Source organism: Mesoplodon densirostris, chromosome 4 (assembly GCF_025265405.1).
Source record: "Mesoplodon densirostris isolate mMesDen1 chromosome 4, mMesDen1 primary haplotype, whole genome shotgun sequence".
NCBI lineage: Eukaryota > Metazoa > Chordata > Mammalia > Artiodactyla > Ziphiidae > Mesoplodon > Mesoplodon densirostris.
This window is the reverse complement of record NC_082664.1, coordinates 131,329,036-131,347,471: the sequence shown is the minus strand read 5'-3', so window position 1 is coordinate 131,347,471 and position 18,436 is coordinate 131,329,036. Positions and strand designations below refer to the sequence as shown.

General features: G+C 37.2%; 1 protein-coding gene across 2 annotated transcripts in view; it reads right to left on the bottom strand.

Moving 5' to 3' along the window:
* VPS13C (vacuolar protein sorting 13 homolog C) overlaps positions 1–18,436 on the bottom strand; it is a 183,144-nt gene that overhangs the window by 107,932 nt on the left and 56,776 nt on the right. For both annotated transcript variants that reach the window (XM_060097248.1, XM_060097249.1), the window contains exons 17-20: positions 3,904–4,046; positions 2,857–3,049; positions 1,541–1,655; positions 821–957 (exon numbers count right to left, since the gene is read on the bottom strand). In XM_060097248.1, the coding sequence (XP_059953231.1) occupies positions 821–957; positions 1,541–1,655; positions 2,857–3,049; positions 3,904–4,046 (588 nt within the window). The remainder of the gene's footprint in view (positions 1–820; positions 958–1,540; positions 1,656–2,856; positions 3,050–3,903; positions 4,047–18,436) is intronic.

Sequence of the window (18,436 nt, the reverse complement as noted above, 5' to 3'; positions counted from 1 at the left end):
TTAGCAAATATTTTATTAGGAATATACCATTTCAGCATACATCTCTATTACGTTTGGGTAACAGGTGCTCAGCACATTTAAATTAATGACAAGATGAGTTACACAGCTGTCTATCTCAAATAACCTGTCTAGACATGCGACTCTTCCTGGCTCTCAGGAGTTGTCACCACTTGTGGCTCAAGCTTCCCTACCAGCTATCCTAAACTCTTCACCATGAAACAGAAAGTTTTATTCCTTCCTCTCCCCACTATATAACTAGAATAATTAGGCCATTAGAATTCAGCTCCAATCTCGACTTGCTTTCCCCTCTTCCTAAAGGAAACAAGGATCAATTCAGGACTACATTTTTTGAAATCTTCACTTTTTCTCAGAAGATTGGATTTCTAGGAGGTTCAACACCCAAACCCTTAGAGTTCTCGTACCCTATTTAGTTGATGTCAGTGATTTAACAAACATATATTCATATCTGTATAATTTTCTATTCTCAAGACATATAGATTAACAAAGAAAACTATGTAATTAGATTCTGGAAACCTAGGAGTGCTTGAAAACTAGGAGTGCTTCTCTCTAATTAGAAAAAGACAGCAGTAAGCCAGTCCTCAATGTCAAATCATCCACCATTTCAGAAAATGTTAGTTTTTTTTTTAATAGCGGTAAGATACATACAAACTACACAATCTAAGCTAGGCTTGACAAAATGCTAACAAGAAATAAGTCTAGGTTTAGTTTAAGTGAACTCTGAGGGAAAAACAGCATACTGTCAGACAGTTAGCTACTAAACTGAGCAAAAATGGGCAGACAGAAATGCATATACACCTACCTGAAATGTACCAAAATCTAAGATGAGAAGATCTGACTTTTCATGGTGGAAACCTGTCTGTGGAACTATTAGATATGAGGGCTTCAGATTTATCCTTAAATCAAGAACTTTTCGGGTTTCAATAATATGTGTAAGTCCTAAAAGAAGAAAAAGAAATGATGAAAGATTATGCAGTCAAATTGAAATATGTAATCATATTATTAACAACGAGAATAAGAAGATCACTTGAAAAGTATGTTGGAGAAGTTCTTTTCACAGATTAGATTCTCCATTCAGCATGTAAGGTGAAATTGCATATGGTCAATAAGAAACAATCATATCGCATAATATAATAAACCCAACACAGCTAGTATTTTAGCCAGAGATAGAAAAATTCATTATTTCTTTAGTTAAGTAACCAGATACAGTAGGTGGCTTAAGATTAGAGGCCATAATGCACAAAAGAATGTATCTTTAAAACTTGATTCACACACAGTACGGTGAACAGTCGCTTAAGAACTGAGAAAAGGATGTTTTCCAGCTCAAGTTCACTCTGCAGCACAGGTTCCTGAAGGTAACAGCAGACAGAATCATCTGTGCCCCATATTATTCTCTTTCTCACCCAGTCTGGCAGGTATATTTGACAAAAAACTACCCACACTATTTTAAACATAGTATTTACATTAGAAGAGCAAAAAATTTTGAGAGTTTAGATGACATTTATGCAGTCAAATTCTTTACCTGTAGCTGTTCTCTCTTTAATTTCTTCCAGCTTCATCAATGTAGCTGATGTTATTTGCTCAAGATCTAATCCCCTATTTGACTGAAAGAATTCAACCACTGCATTGATGGTCTTCTGTAAAATCATTTAAAATATAAACAAGTTATACAGAGTACTTTCTATATTACAAAATTTAAAGTTTCAGTTTAATTCTAATCAACTCTGGCTCTGAACTGAGGTGGTACCTCCAAAGACAATCTACCCTACTACATCTCCCTCTGGAGTGAAAGGGAACCTGAAAAAAGGTATAGCCCACTTCACCTTATTAGAAAGGCAACAAATGTGTGCATATCGTTAAGGTGACCTTAAGTATGTTCTACGGTATCATGTTGATGTAGCAATGGGGCATTACTTCTAGACTTAGCCTCCAGATTAGAAGGTGAAACTCCACCTCTCTATACTGCAACTGGATTCTCCTGCACTTTGAAGTTTAGAGAGGAAATAAGAAAGCTGTTCAGTCCTTACCTACACCCAAAACTTGAACTTAATTCAGACATTTTGCAAGAAAGAATGAGTTCTGGGCATTGGATGTACAATGGTGTGAATGTACTTAACCCTAATGAACTATACACTTAAAAAATGGCTAAGATGGGAAATTATGTGCTATGTATTTTACCACAATTTAAATTTAAAAATTTTTTTTTAAAAAATCACAGAATACAGTAAGTTCTGCCTCCCACCCACACTGTGAATTTACTTCTAAACTGTACAGTAAAAATAAGTCAGGGATCTCAATGACAGAGTGGGGCCAACCTACAAGTGATGGAACGAGTGATGCTCAAGATGAGTTAAGAGAGTCTGAATAAAGATGGAGCTACAGATACAGAACTGGAGCCAGCATTTTAAACAGCAAAGAAATGGCAATGCTTTTTTCTCACGTGAACAGTATCTAAAATTCTTTCATTTGCTGCTAAAGCTCTTTAAATTGGTTCCAAACATTGAAGAGAAAGGGAAAATAAGCAAAAAGAAACCGGAGTAGGAAACTGGTGTGTAGTTATTTGTCAGTAGTTAGCCAGTATAATAAACACAGACTTCTTTAAGGGTATATTACTTTTTTAAAAAATTTAACATAAGCATACAGTAGAAAAAAATCTGTAGCATATGAAAAATCCAAATTAACTGCTAAACATGTACTGCTCTTTAATCAAGAAAAAAGTGTCAGTAAACTGAGCTGCTAAGTAAATTAAGGTTTAATATGAAAAGGAAAAAAGAAGAAAACCATATGTCAGAAGCATAAGACATGTTTAATAAGGATTCACTTTCTCCTTGTACTCACAGCATCGTAGATGACCTCCACAGGCTGAGACTGAACAACCAGAGTCTGGTCAGCAGTACTATTCTCTGGATTGGTTTCAAATTCAATTTTAAGCAAGGATGATGCAGTATCGCCAATTGAAGCCACAAGTGATGGTACAATATCTTGATGTCTCAGACCTGTTATATACCAGTGTTCTAATTTTGCTTCCACCCTACAATCCAATGCGGAAAAAAGAAGTATTACAAATAAGATCCTTGTAATATAATAAGTTAAAATACAAATTTCCCTTTTAAAAAACTCCTTTGAGAGTCAGGACCATGCCCATCACCCAGAGTTGAAGTCCAAACTCCGTAGCCTGGAATTTAATTACCCACACAATCTGGGGCTTTTTTCAAAATCCCCAATCCACAATCTGGGGATTTGGTTTATTTTTCTATTCTCCTTATCCTCATGAAAAATCCACTTTGGCCAACTGCCACATGAATACATGCTACATGGAATACATGCTCATGGAACTCATCTCCCTATTTCATGCCACCCTGCACACTCTCCTCCCTTATCCTTGCATCTGTTGGTCCTTTCCATTCAGTTAGCCTAAGTCCCAGATCTCCAAGCCGAAATTATTCCCTTCTACAACTGAGCTTGTGTAGCATTAACCCTAAGGTATTTCACATTACAGTACCTTCTTACTTATGAGCTCTCAAATATTATACAGATCTTAAATCAACTTTTTGTTTCCTCTCTTATCAACTACAGAATAAACACCTTGAAAACAGAAAGGTATTGTTTCTATGCATAGCCTTCATAGTAACAAATCTATGAATTAAACAGTATACAAGAAATATTTGTGAAGGAAAAAAGGGGAGAACAAATGATGAGCTCCTCACATAGTTCCGTAACAAAACAAACTCTAATATAAAATGACTATCTTCACACACAAAAGGAAAAGAAATTAGAGACAAACTACTATTAATCAGGTTTTTTCATGCTAAGTAACACTATATTTTTTTGGCCTGAAGTCAAACGTAGAAATGAAAATTAAAATAATAAGTTTTTAAAACTTACTTAAGTGCTTGTGCTCCTGGTCGCTGAGATACTTGGGTGCCAAAGCCAATTATCTGAATTTTCAGTATTTCTGGAATATTTCTGTTTTCTCTTATTGTAACAGAGGTGCTTACTAACTTCAGTGCCACAATATAAGCAACATACTAAATGAAAGAATGAATGAAACTGGTTAAATTTTAAGTAATTTTTTCATTTCTTCATATTTAAATCTGTTAAATTATAAAATGATCTAAAAAAAGTATGTTCATTGTAAAAAAAGAACATTAGAAAACTCAATATAAAATTGCTTGCTCAAATAGGACATTTACAAAAGATTCAAAATTAATTTCTCTTAGTTTTAAAGGTAATAAAAATGAAATCTGATAAAATATTTTGTGGCCTAAAGATTCAATTCAGCAGCTTTCACTAAAGCAAATTAATTCAAACCAATCCTCTAGCTCAAAAACTGAACAAAATAAAAAGAATATCTGCTTGATGACTTTGGAGAGTTAGTAAGACACTGAGAAAAAAAAATTCTGCCCCCAAAATTGATAGGTCAATAATACAGGCAGGACAGATAACTAGAGAGATGATTCTCATCAAACCACACAAGAAGAGAAGAAGTAACGAACAAAGAATCTATGAAAGAGTCAGAAAACAATTAACAAAATGTAAATAGTAAACCCTTATCTCTCAGTAGTTACTTTAAATGTAAATGAATTAAATTCTCCAATCAAAAGACACAGACTGACAGAATGCATTTTTTTTTTTTAAAAGATACAATGATCTGCTGCCTATAAGAGACTCACTTTAGCTTTAAGGCCACACACAGACTGAGAGTGAAGGGATGGAAAAAGATATTTCAAGCAAACATTAACCAAAAAAGACAGAGTAGCTATATTTACATCAGAAAAAAAAATAGACTTTAAGTTAAAAATAGTCAGAAGAGACAAAGAAGGTCAGTATATAATGATAAAGGGGTCAATCCATCAAGAAGAGGTAACAACTGTAAATATGCTATGTACCCACTGGAGCACCTAAATATATAAATCAAATACTAACAGAACCAAAAGAAATAGACAGCAATAAAATATTAGTTGGGGACTCCATTCTCAACAAAACAGATATCATCCAGACAGAATCAATAAGGAAACAATGGATTTGAATAACACCACATGCCAAATGGACCTAAGAGACATAGAGAGAAATGCCACCAAACAGCAGCAGAATAAATACTCTTCTGGAATAAATGGAATATTTTCTAGGATAGATCATACATTAGACGACAAAAAAGTCTCAAAATATTCAAGAAGATACACATTATATCAAGTGTCTTTCCAATCACAATGAAATGAAACTAGAAATCAGTAATAATAATAAAACTACAAAATTCACAAATACATGGAAATTAAACAACACACTCCTGAACACACTCCTGGATCAAGGAAGAAATCAAAAGGGAAAATAAAAAGTATCATGAGACAAACAAAAATGGGAACAGGGCTTCCCTGGTGGCGCAGCGGTTGAGAGTCCGCCTGCCGATGCAGGGGACACGGGTTCGTGCCCCCGTCTGGGAAGATCCCACATGTCCCGGTGCGGCTGGGCCCATAAGCCATGGCTGCTGAGCCTGCGCATCCGGAGCCTGTGCTCCACAACAGGAGAGGCCACAACAGTGAGAGGCCCGTGTATCGCAAAAAAAAAAAAAAAGAAAAAAAAATGGGAACACAACATACCAAACTTACTGGATGCGGCAAAAGCGGTTTTAAGAGGAAAGTTTATAGTGATGAATGCCTACATCAAGAAAAAAGAAAAATCTCAAGTAAACAACTTAAATTTACACCTCAAAGAACAATGAAAGAACAAACTAGGCCCAAAGTTAGAAGCATAAAGGAAATAATAAACATTACAGCAGAAATAAATGAAAAAGAGAATACAACAGAAAAACGGAAACACAGTGGAGATTAACAAAACCAACAGTTGGTTCTTTGAAAAGAAAAGCAAAACTGACAAACCTTTAGATAGAATAACAAAAAAAAGAGAACACATATAAATAAAATTATAAATTAAAGAAGAAACATTACAACTGATACCACAAAAATACCAAAGACCATAAGAGTGATTACTATGAACAGCTATCCACCACCAAATTGGAAAACCTAGAAGAAATTGATCAGTTCTGAGAAACATAATCTACCAAGAATGAATCATGAAAGAAAATCTGAATAAACCAATAATGAAGGAGATTGAATGAGTAATTTAAAATATCCCAAGAAAAAGAAGCCCAGGACCAAATGTCTTTATTGGTGAATTCTATCAAACATTTAAAGAATCTACACCAATCCTCTCAAACTCCTCAAAAAAACAGAAGAGTAGGAATACTCCCAAACTCATTTTACAAGTCAAGCATTACCCTGATATCAAAGCCAGAAAAGGACACTATGAGAAAAGAAAACTATAGGCCAATATCACTGGTAAACACAGATACAAAAATTCTCAACAAAATATTATCAAACAAAATTCGGCAGCACAGTAAAAAGATCATATACCATAATCATCTAGGATTCATCTCTGGGATATAAGGATGGTTCAACATACGAAAAGAAATTAATGTAATATATCACATGAATAAAAAGATAAAAATCACATGACTATCTCAGTAGATTCAGAAAAAGCATTTGACAAAATTCTACAGCCATTCATAATAAAAACTCTCAATAAACTGGGCATAGAAGGAATGTACCTCAACATAATAAAGGCCATATATGACAAGCCCACAGCTAACACCATACTCAATGTTGAAAGGTAAAAAGTTCTTCCCCAAGATCACAAACAAGAGAAGGGTGCCCACTCTCACCACTACCATTAAACATAGCATTTGAAGTCCTAGCCAGAGAAACAAGGCAAGAAAAAGAAACAAAATGCATCCAAATTGGAAAGGAAGAAGGAAAATTGCCTCTCTCTGTACATGATATATCTTACATAGAGAAAATCCTAAAGACTCCACCAAAAAAAAGTTAGAACTAATGAAAAAATTCAGTAAAGTTGCAGGATACAAAATTAGCATACAAAAATCATTTGTGTTTCTATACACTAATTTAAAGAAAAATTTTAAGCAATCCCATTTACAACAGCAAAAAAACAATAAAATAATTAGGAATAAATTTAACAAAGGAGGTGAAAGACATCTACACTGCAAACTATAAGACACTCATGAAAGAAACTGAAGAAAACATAAACAGAAAAGGTATGCTCTGTTTCTTGATTGGAAAAATTAATGCTTTTAAAAATGTACATACTACCCAAAGTAATCTATAGATTCAATGTAATCCCTACAATCTCCAATGGCATTTTGCATGGAACCACAAAAGACCCTGAATAGCAAAAGTAATCTTGAGAGGAAAAAAAAAACCCACAGAGCTAGACTAGGCATAACACTTCCTAATTTCAAACTATATTACAAAGCTATAGAAATCAAAACAATATTGTCCTGGCATTAAAACAGACACACAGACAAACAGAACATAATCGAGAGCACAGACATAAATCCATGCACATATGGTTAACTAATATTTGAAAAAAAACCCAAGAATACCCAATGGAGAAAAGATAGTCTCTTTATTAAATGGTGCGAGAAAAACTGGATATTCACGTGCAAAAGAATGAAACTGGTCCCCTAACTTTTTTTTAAATTCATTTATTTATGGCTGTGTTGGGTTTTCATTGCTGCACACAGGCCTTCCCTAGTTGTGGCGAGTGGGGGCTACTCTTCCTTGTGGTGCGCAGGTTTCTTATTGCGATGGCTTCTCTCTGTTGCAGAGCATGGGCTCTAGGCACGCGGGCTTCAGTAGTTGTGGCACGTGGGCTCAGTAGTTGTGGCTCACAAGCTCTAGAGCACAGGCTCAGTAGCTGTGGCGCATGGGTTTAGTTGCTCCGCAGCATGTGGGGTCTTCCTGGACCAGGGATCGAACCTGTGTCCCCTGCATTGGCAGGTGGATTCTTAACCACTGCACCACCAGGGAAGTCCCTGGTCCCCTATCATACACCACTCACAAAAATTAACTAGAAATGGGTTAGCGACTTAAATGTAAGACCTGAAGCCATAACTCCTAGAAGAAAACACAGGGAAAAAACTCCTTGACAGCAGTCTTGGCAATGATTTTATGGATATGACCCTGAAAGCAGAAGCAAGAAAAGCAAAAATAAATAAGCAGGACAACATCAAACTAAAAAGCTTCTGCATAGAAAAGGAAGCAACAAAATGAAAAGGCAACATACAGAATGGGAAAAAATATTTGTAAACCACATATTTGATAAGGGGTTAATAAGAAAAACATAAAAGGAACTCATACAACTCAATAGCAAAAATAATAATAATAATTATCCAATTAAAAATTGGGTGAAGGACCTGAATAGACATTTTTCCAAAGAGGATATTCAAATGGCCAACAGGTATATAAAAAGATGCTCTACATCACTAATCATCAGGGAAATGCAATTCAAAACCACAATGAGGGAGAAGATCAAGATGGCAAAGTAGGAGGATGTGAAATGAACTCAACTACCCAACACGAACACATCAAAATATGTCTACAGGGCTTCCCTGGTGGCGCAGAGTTTGAGAGTCCACCTGCTGATGCAGGGGACACGGGTTCGTGCCCCAGTCCGGGAAGATTCCATATGCCACGGAGCGGCTAGGGCTGTGAGCCATGGCCACTGAGCCTGCGCATCCAGAGCCTGTGCTCCACAACGGGAGAGGCCACAACAGTGAGAGGCCCATGTACCGCCAAAAAAAATATATGTCTACATGTAAACAATTCTCATTGAAAACTAACTGCAGACTGGCAAAAAGACTCCTGCAAAACCAAGGCTTTAAGAAAGACCCACATAAAATCAGGTAATAAGGGAAGTCTACTAGTAAAGGCAAATACATAGTAAAGGCTGAGGATCAATCAATTAAGCTATCATGGAGATGACAAGAAAAAAATTATAAAATCAACTATAACTACAACAATCAGTAAAGGGATAAACATGAAGATGTAAAATATGACATCAAAAACACAAAATGTGAAGGAGGGGAGAAAAAAATGTGTATCACTTAGAATGTGCTTGAGCTTAATTAAATGACTTTCTATTTAGAACAAGTAAGTACAGTTATAGGTCAACATACATGAACCTTGCGGTAACCAAAAGTCAAAAACCTACAACAGATATACAAAAAATACAGAGTAAGAACACAAGCATAGCACTAAAGAAAATCATCAAACCAAAAGGGAAGAAACTAAAAGAAAAACAGGGAAGAACTACAAAAACACTGGAAAATAAGTAATAAAAAGGCAATAAGTACACACCTATCAATAATTACTTTAAATGTTAATAGACTAAATGCTCCAATCAAAGACAAAGGATGGCTGATTGGATAAGAAAACAAGACTCATCTTTATGCTGCTTACAAGAAACTCACTTCAGAGCTAAAGACACACACAGACTGAAAGTGAGGGGATGGTAAAAGATATTTCACGCAAATGGAAATTACAAGATATGGAGGGGAGCAATACTCATATCAGAAAAAACAGACTTTGAAACAAAGTCTATTTAACAAAGACAAAGAAAGGCATTATATAATGAAAAAGAGATCAATACAAAAATATAATATAACACTCATTAACATATATACACCAAATACAGGAGCACCGAGATATATAAAACAAATATTAACAGACATAAAGGGAGAAACTGACAATAATACCATAATAGTAGGGGACTTTAACACTCCACTTACATCAATGGACAGATCATCTAGACAGAAAATCAATGAGGAAACAGTGGTCTTAAATGACACAACAGACCAGATGGACTTAATAGATATCTATAGGACATTCCATCCAAAAACAGAAAAATACACATTGTTTTCAAATGCACATGGAATGTTCTCCATGATATATCATATGCTAGCCCACAAAACAAGTCTCAACAAATTTAAGAGGACAGAAATCATATCAAGCAATTCTTCCAACCACAGTGGTATGAAACTAGAAATCAACTACAGGAAGCTAACGGGGACAAGCATGAACACATGGAGACTAAACAATATGCTATTAAAAAACCAAAAAGTCAATGAAGAAATCAAAGAGGAAATCATAAAGTACCTCCAGACAAATGAAAACAGAAATACAACTTTCCAAAATCTATGGCATGCAGTGAAAGCAGTTCTGAGACAGGTTTATATCAATACAGGCCTACCTAAAGAAATAAGAAATATCTCAAATAACTAAACTTACCATCTAAAGTAATAAGAAAAAGAAGACATAAAGACCAAAGTCAGCAGAAGGAAGAACATAATAAAGACCAGAGAGGAAATAAATAAAATAGAGACCAATAACTGGGCTCACCAAGGTGAAAAGAGAGAACCCACACAAACAAAAAAAGAAATGGAAGAGGAGAAATAACAACCATTATCACAGAAATGCAAAAAATCATAAGAGAATACTATGAACAGTTATATGCCAACAAATTGGACAATTTTTCTAGAAGAAATGGACAAATACCTAGAAACATACAACCTTCCAAGACTGAATCAAGAAGAAACAGACAAAGATACACCAGAAATACAGCTACACGTGGAACAACTCCTACAGAACACCTACTGAATGCTGGCAGAAAGCCTCAGACCTCCCAAAAGGCAAGAAACTCCCCACATACCTGGGTAGGGCAAAGCAGAGAGATTCCCGCACAGAGGATCGGTGCCGACTGGTGCTCACCAGCCCGAGAGGCTTGTCTGCTCGCCCGCCGGGGCAGGCGGCGCTGGGAGCTGAGGCTCAGGCTTCGGTCGGAGCGCGGAGAGAGGACTGGGGCTGGTGGAGTGAACACAGCCTGAAGGGGCTAATGCGCCGCAGCTAGCCGGGAGGGAGTCCAGGAAAAAGTCTGAACCTGCCAAAGAGGCAAGAGACTTTTTCTTCCCTCTTTGTTTCCTGGTGCGCGAGGAGAGGGGATTAAGAGCGCTGCTTAAAGGAGCTCCAGAGATGGGCGCGAGCCGCGGCTGAAAGTGCGGACCCCAGAGACGGGCGTGGGACGCTGGGGCTGCTGCTGCCGCCGCCAAGAGACCTATGTGCTAGCACAGGTCACTGTCCACGCCCCCCTTCCGGGGAGCCTGTGCAGCCAGTCACTGCGGGGGTCCCGAGATCCAGGGACGGCTTCCCTGGGAGAACGCACGGCGCGCCTCGGGCTGGTGCAACATCACGCCGGCCTCTGCCGCTGCAGGCTCGCCCCACACTCCGTGCCCCCCCCTCCCCCCCGGCCTGAGTGAGCCAGAGTCCCCGAAGCGGCTGCTCCTTTAACCCTGTCCTGTCTGAGCGAAGAACAGACGCCCTCCGGAGACCTACACGGAGAGGCGGGGCCAAATCCAAAGCTCAGACCCGGGAGCTGTGAGAACAGAGAAGAGAAAGGGAAATCTCTCCCAGCAGCCTCAGAAGCAGCGGATTAAAGCTCCACAATCAACTTGATGTACCCTGCATCTGTGGAATACATGAAGAGACAACGAATAAGCCCAAATTGAGGAGCCAGGAGTCAGTGCTGTGCCTCTGAGGTGGGAGAGCCAACTTCAGGACACTGGTCCACAACACACCTCCCAGCTCCACATAATATCAAACGGCGAAAATCTTCCAGAGATCTCCATCTCAACACCAGCACCCAGCTTCACTCAACGACCAGCAAGCTACAGTGCTGGACACCCTATGCCAAACAACTAGCAAGACAGGAACACAATGCCACCCATTAGCAGAGAGGTGGCCTAAAATCATAAAAAGTCCACAGACACCCCAAAACACACCAGCAGACGTGGACTTGCCCACCAGAAAGACAATATCCAGTCTCATCCACCAGAACACAGGCATTAGTCCCCTCCACCAGGAAGCCTACACAACCCACTGAACCAACCTTAGCCACTGGGGACAGACACCAAAAACAACGGGAAATACAAACCTGCAGCCTACAAAAAGGAGACTCCAAACACAGTAAGATAAGCAAAATGAGAAGACAGAAAAACACACAGCAGGAGAAGGAGCAAGATAAAAACCCACCAGACCTAACAGATGAAGAGGAAATAGGCAGTATACCTGAAAAAGAATTCAGAATAATGATAGTAAAGATGATCCAAAATCTTGGAAATAGAATAGACAAAATGCAAGAAACAGTTAACAAGGACCTAGAAGAAATAAAGATGAATCAAGCAACGATTAAAAACACAATAAATGAAATGAAAAATACTCTAGATGGGATCAATAGCAGAATAACTGAGGCAGAAGAACGGATAAGTGACGTGGAAGATAAAATAGTTGAAATAACTACTGCAGAGCAGAAGAAAGAAAAAAGAATGAAAAGAACTGAGGACAGTCTCAGAGACCTCTGGGACAACATTAAGCGCACCAACATTCGAATTATAGGGGTTCCAGAAGAAGAAGAGAAAAAGAAAGGGACTGAGAAAATATTTGAAGAGATTATAGTTGAAAACTTCCCTAATATGGGAAAGGAAATAGTAAGTCCAGGAGGCACACAGAGTCCCATACAGGATAAATCCAAGGAGAAATACACCAAGACACATATTAATCAAACTGTCAAAAATTAAATACAAAGAAAACATATTAAAAGTAGCAAGGGAAAAACAACAAATAACACACAAGGGAATCCCCATCAGGTTAACAGCTGATCTTTCAGCAGAAACTCTGCAAGCCAGAAGGGACTGGCAGGACATATTTAAAGTGATGAAGGAGAAAAACCTGCAACCAAGATTACTCTACCCAGCAAGGATCTCATCCAGATTTGATGGAGAAATTAAAACGTTTACAGACAAGCAAAAGCTGAGAGAGTTCAGCACCAACAAACCAGCTTTACAACAAATGCTAAAGGAACTTCTCTAGGCAAGAAACACAACAGAAGGAAAAGACCTACAATAACGAACCCAAAACAATTAAGAAAAGGAGAATAGGAACATACATATCGATAATTACCTTAACTGTAAATGGACTAAATGCTCCCACCAAAAGACACAGATTGGCTGAATGGATACAAAAACAAGACCCATATATATGCTGTCTACAAGAGACCTAGAGACACATACAGACTGAAAGTAAGGGGATGGAAAAAGATATTCCATGCAAATGGAAACCAAAAGAAAGCTGGAGTAGCAATTCTCATATCAGACAAAACAGACTTTAAAATAAAGACTACTAGAAGAGACAAAGAAGGACACTAAATAATGATCAAGGGATCGATCCAAGAAGAAGATATAACAATTGTAAATATTTATGCACCGAACATAGGAGCACCTCAATACATAAGGCAAATACTAACAGCCATAAAAGGGGAAATCGACAGTAACACATTCATAGTAGGGGATTTTAACACCCCACTTTCACCAATGGACAGATCATCCAAAATGAAAATAAATAAGGAAACACAAGCTTTAAATGATACATTAAACAAGATGGACTTAATTGATATTTATAGGACATTCCATCCAAAAACAACAGAATACACATTTTTCTCAAGTGCTCATGGAACATTCTCCAGGATAGATCATATCTTGGGTCACAAATCAAGCCTTGGTAAATTTAAGAAAATTGAAATTGTATCAAGTATCTTTTCCGACCACAATGCTATGAGACTAGATATCAATTACAAGAAAAGATCTGTAAAAAATACAAACACATGGAGGCTAAACTATACACTACTTAATAATGAAGTGATCACTGAAGAAATCAAAGAGGAAATTAAAAAATACCTAGAAACAAATGACAATTGAGACACAACGACCCAAAACCTATGGGATGCAGCAAAAGCAGTTCTAAGAGGGAAGTTTATAGCAGTACAATCCCACCTTAAGAAATAGGAAACATCTCGAATAAACAACCTAACCTTGCACCTAAAGCAATTAGAGAAAGAAGAAAAAAAACACCCCAAAGTTAGCAGAAGGAAAGAAATCATAAAAATCAGATCAGAAATAAATGAAAAAGAAATGAAGGAAACGAGAGCAAAGATCAATAAAACTAAAAGCTGGTTCTTTGAGAAGATAAACAAAATTGATAAACCATTAGCCAGACTCATCAAGAAAAAAAGGGAAAAAACTCCAATCAATAGATAGAAATGAAAAAGAAGTAACAACTGACACTGCAGAAATACAAAGGATCATGAGAGATTACTACAAGCAACTATATGCCAATAAAATGGACAACCTGGAAGAAATGGACAAATTCTTAGAAATGCACAACCTGCCAAGACTGAACCAGGAATAAATAGAAAATATAAACAGACCAATCACACGCACTGAAATTGAAACTGTGATTAAAAATCTTCCAACACACAAAAGCCCAGGACCAGATGGCTTCACAGGCGAATTCTATCAAACATTTAGAGAAGAGCTAACACCTATCCTTCTCAAACTCTTCCAAAATATAGCAGAGGGAGGAACACTCCCAAACTCATTCTACGAGGCCACCATCACCCTGATACCAAAACCAGACAAAGATGTCACAAAAAAAACCTACAGGCCAATATCACTGATGAACATAGATGCAAAAATCCTCAACAAAATACTAGCAAACAGAATCCAACAGCCGATTAAAAGGATCATACACCATGATCAAGTGGGGTTTATTCCAGGAATGCAAGGATTCTTCAATATACGCAAATCAATCAACGTGATACACCATATTAAAAAATTGAAGGAGAAAAACCATATGATCAACTCAATAGATGCAGAGAAAGCTTTTGACAAAATTCAACACCCATTTATGATAAAAACCCTGCAGAAAGTAGGCACAGAGGGAACCTTCCTCAACATAATAAAGGCCATATATGACAAACCCACAGCCAACATCGTCCTCAATGGTGAAAAACTGAAACCATTTCCACTAAGATCAGGAACAAGACAAGGTTGCCCACTCTCACCACTCTTATTCAACATAGTTTTGGAAGTTTTAGCCACAGCAATCAGAGAAGAAAAGGAAATAAAAGGAATCCAAATCAGAAAAGAAGAAGTAAAGCTGTCACGGTTTGCACATGACATGATATTACACATACAGAATCCTAAAGATGCTACCAGAAAACTACTAGAGCTAATCAATGAATTTGGTAAAGTAGCAGGGTACAAAATTAATGCACAGAAATCTCTGGCATTCCTATATACTAATGATGAAAAATCTGAAAGTGAAATCAAGAAAACACTCCCACTTACCATTGTAACAAAAAGAATAAAATATCTAGGAATAAACCTACCTAAGGAGACAAAAAACCTGTATGCAGGAAATTATAAGACACTGATGAAAGAAATTAAAGATGATACAAATAGATGGAGAGATATACCATGTTCTTGGATTGGAAGAATCAACATTGTGAAAATGACTCTACTACCCAAAGCAATCTACAGATTCAATGCAATCCCTATCAAACTACCACTGGCATTTTTCACAGAACTAGAACAAAAAATTTCACAATTTGTATGGAAGCACAAAAGACCCTGAACAGCCAAAGCAATCTTGAGAACGAAAAATGGAGCTGGGGGAATCAGGCTCCCTGACTTCAGACTATACTACAAAGCTACAGTAATCAAGACAGTATGGTACTGGCACAAAAACAGAAAGATAGATCAATGGAACAGGATAGAAAGCCCAGAGATAAACTCACGCACATATGGTCACCTTATCTTTCGTAAAGGAGACAGGAATGTACAGTGGAGAAAGGACAGTCTCTTCAATAAGTGGTGCTGGGAAAACTGGACAGGAACATGTAAAAGTATGAGATTAGATCACTCCCTAACACCATATACAAAAATAAGCTCAAAATGGATTAAAGACCTAAATGTAAGGCCAGACACTATCAAACTCTTAGAGGAAAACATAGGCAGAACACTCTATGACATAAATCACAGCAAGATCCTTTTGGACCCACCTCCTAGAGAAATGGAAATAAAGACAAAAATAAACAAATGGGACCTAATGAAACTTAAAAGCTTTTGCACAGCAAAGGAAACCATAAACAAGACGAAAAGACAACCCTCAGAATGGGAGAAAATATTTGCAAATGAAGCAACTGACAAAGGATTAATCTCCAAAATTTATAAGCAGCTCTTGCAGCTCAATAACAAAAAAAACAAACAACCCAATCCAAAAATGGGCAGAAGACCTAAATAGACATTTCTCCAAAGAAGATATACAGACTGCCAACAAACACATGAAGGATGCTCAACATCTTTAATTATTAGAGAAATGCAAATCAAAACTACAATGAGATATCATCTCACACCAGTCAGAATGGCCATCATCAAAAAATCTAGAAACAATAAATGCTGGAGAGGGTGTGGAGAAAAGGGAACACTCTTGCACTGCTGGTGGGAATGTGAAATTGGTACAGCCACTATGGAGAACTGTATGGAGGTTCCTTAAAAAACTACAAATAGAACTACCATATGACCCAGCAATCCCACGACTGGGCATATACCCTGAGAAAACCATAATTCAAAAAGAGTCATGTACCAAAATGTTCATAGCAGCCCTATTTACAATAGCCCGGAGATGGAAACAACCTAAGTGTCCATCATCGGATGAATGGATAAAGAAGATGTGGCACATATATACAATGGAATATTACTCAGCCATAAAAAGAAATGAAATTGAGCTATTTGTAATGAGGTGGATGGACCTAGAGTCTGTCATACAGAGTGAAGTAAGTCAGAAAGAGAAAGACAAATACTGTATGCTGACACATATATATGGAATTTAAGAAAAAAAAATGTCATGAAGAACCTAGGGGTAAGACAGGAATAAAGACACAGACCTTATAGAGAATGGACTTGAGGATATGGGGAGGGGGAAGGGTAAGTTGTGACAAAGCGAAAGAGAGGCATGGACATATATACACTACCAAATGTAAGGTAGATAGTTAGTGGGAAGCAGCTGCATAGCACAGGGAGATCAGCTCGGTGCTTTGTGACTGCCTGGAGGGGTGGGATAGGGAGGGTGGGAGGGAGACGCAAGAGGGAGGGGATATGGAAACATATGTATATGTATAACTGATTCATTATGTTATAAAGCAGAAACTAACACACCATTGTTAAGCAATTATACTCCAATAAAGATGTAAAAAAAAAGAAGAAGAAACAGACAATCTGAACAGACTGACCATTAGTAGTAAAATTGAGTTAGTAATCAGAAATCTCCCAGCAAACAAAAGTACAGAACCAAACAGCTTCAGAGTGAAATTCTACTAAACATATAAAGAAGAGTTATTACCTATCCTTCTCAAACTATTCCAAAAAACTGAAGAGGAAGGAACACTCCCAAATTCATTCTCTGAGGCCACCAATACCCTGATACCAAAACCAGACAAAGACACTACAAAAAAAGAAAACTACAGGCCAATGTCTCTGATGAATATTGTTGCAAAAGTATGTTAGCAAACTGAATTCAACAATATATAAAAAGGGTCATAAACCATGATCAAGTAGGATTTATTCCAAGGATGTAAGGATGGTTCAATATTCGCAAATCAATCAATATGATACACCACATTAACAAAAGGAAGGATAAGAATCACACGATCATCTCAATAGATGCAGGAAAAGCATTTGACAAAATTCAACATCCATTCATGACAAAACTCTCATCACAGTTGGTACAGTCGGAACATATCTTAACATAATAAAGAGCATTTATGACAAACCCACAGCTAACATCATACTCAATGCCAAAAAACTAAAAGCTTTTCCTGTAAAATCAGGAACAAGACAAGAATGCCCACTCTCACCACTTCTATTTAACATACCATTGGAAGTCCTAACCACAGCCATCAGGCGAGAAAAAGAAATAAAAGGTATCTAAATTGGAAGGGAAGAAGTAAAACTATCACTGTTTTCAGATGACATTACACTATATATAGAAAACCCTAAAGCCTCTGCCTAAAAACTCTTAGAATAAATGAATTCAGTAAAGTTGCAGGATAGATGATTAATAAACAGAAATCTGTTGCTTTTTTATACACTAGTAATGAATGATCAGGAACAGATGCAAGGTAACAATCTCACTTAAAATCACATCAAAAAGAATAAAATAGCTTAGGAATAAACTTAACCAAGAAGGTGAAAGACCTATACTCTGAAAATTATAAAATGCCGATAATGGAAATTGAAGATGATACAAAGAAATGAAAAGATAACCCGTGTTCTTAAATTGGAAGAATTAATATTGTTAAAATGGCCATACTACCCAAAGCAATCTACCGATTTAATGTCATCCCTATCAAAGTACCCATGATATTTTTCACCGATCTAGAACAAATAATTCTAAAATGTATATGGAACCATAAACGACTTCAAATTACCAAAGTAATTTTGAGAAAAAAGAACAAAGCTAGAGGTATCATGCTACCTGATTTCAGAGTATACTACAAAGCTACAGTTATCAAAATGGTATGGTAGGTATGGTACCTGCATAAAAACAGACACAGAGATCAACAGAACAGAATAGAGAGCCCAGAAATAAACCCACACACTTACGGTCAATTAATC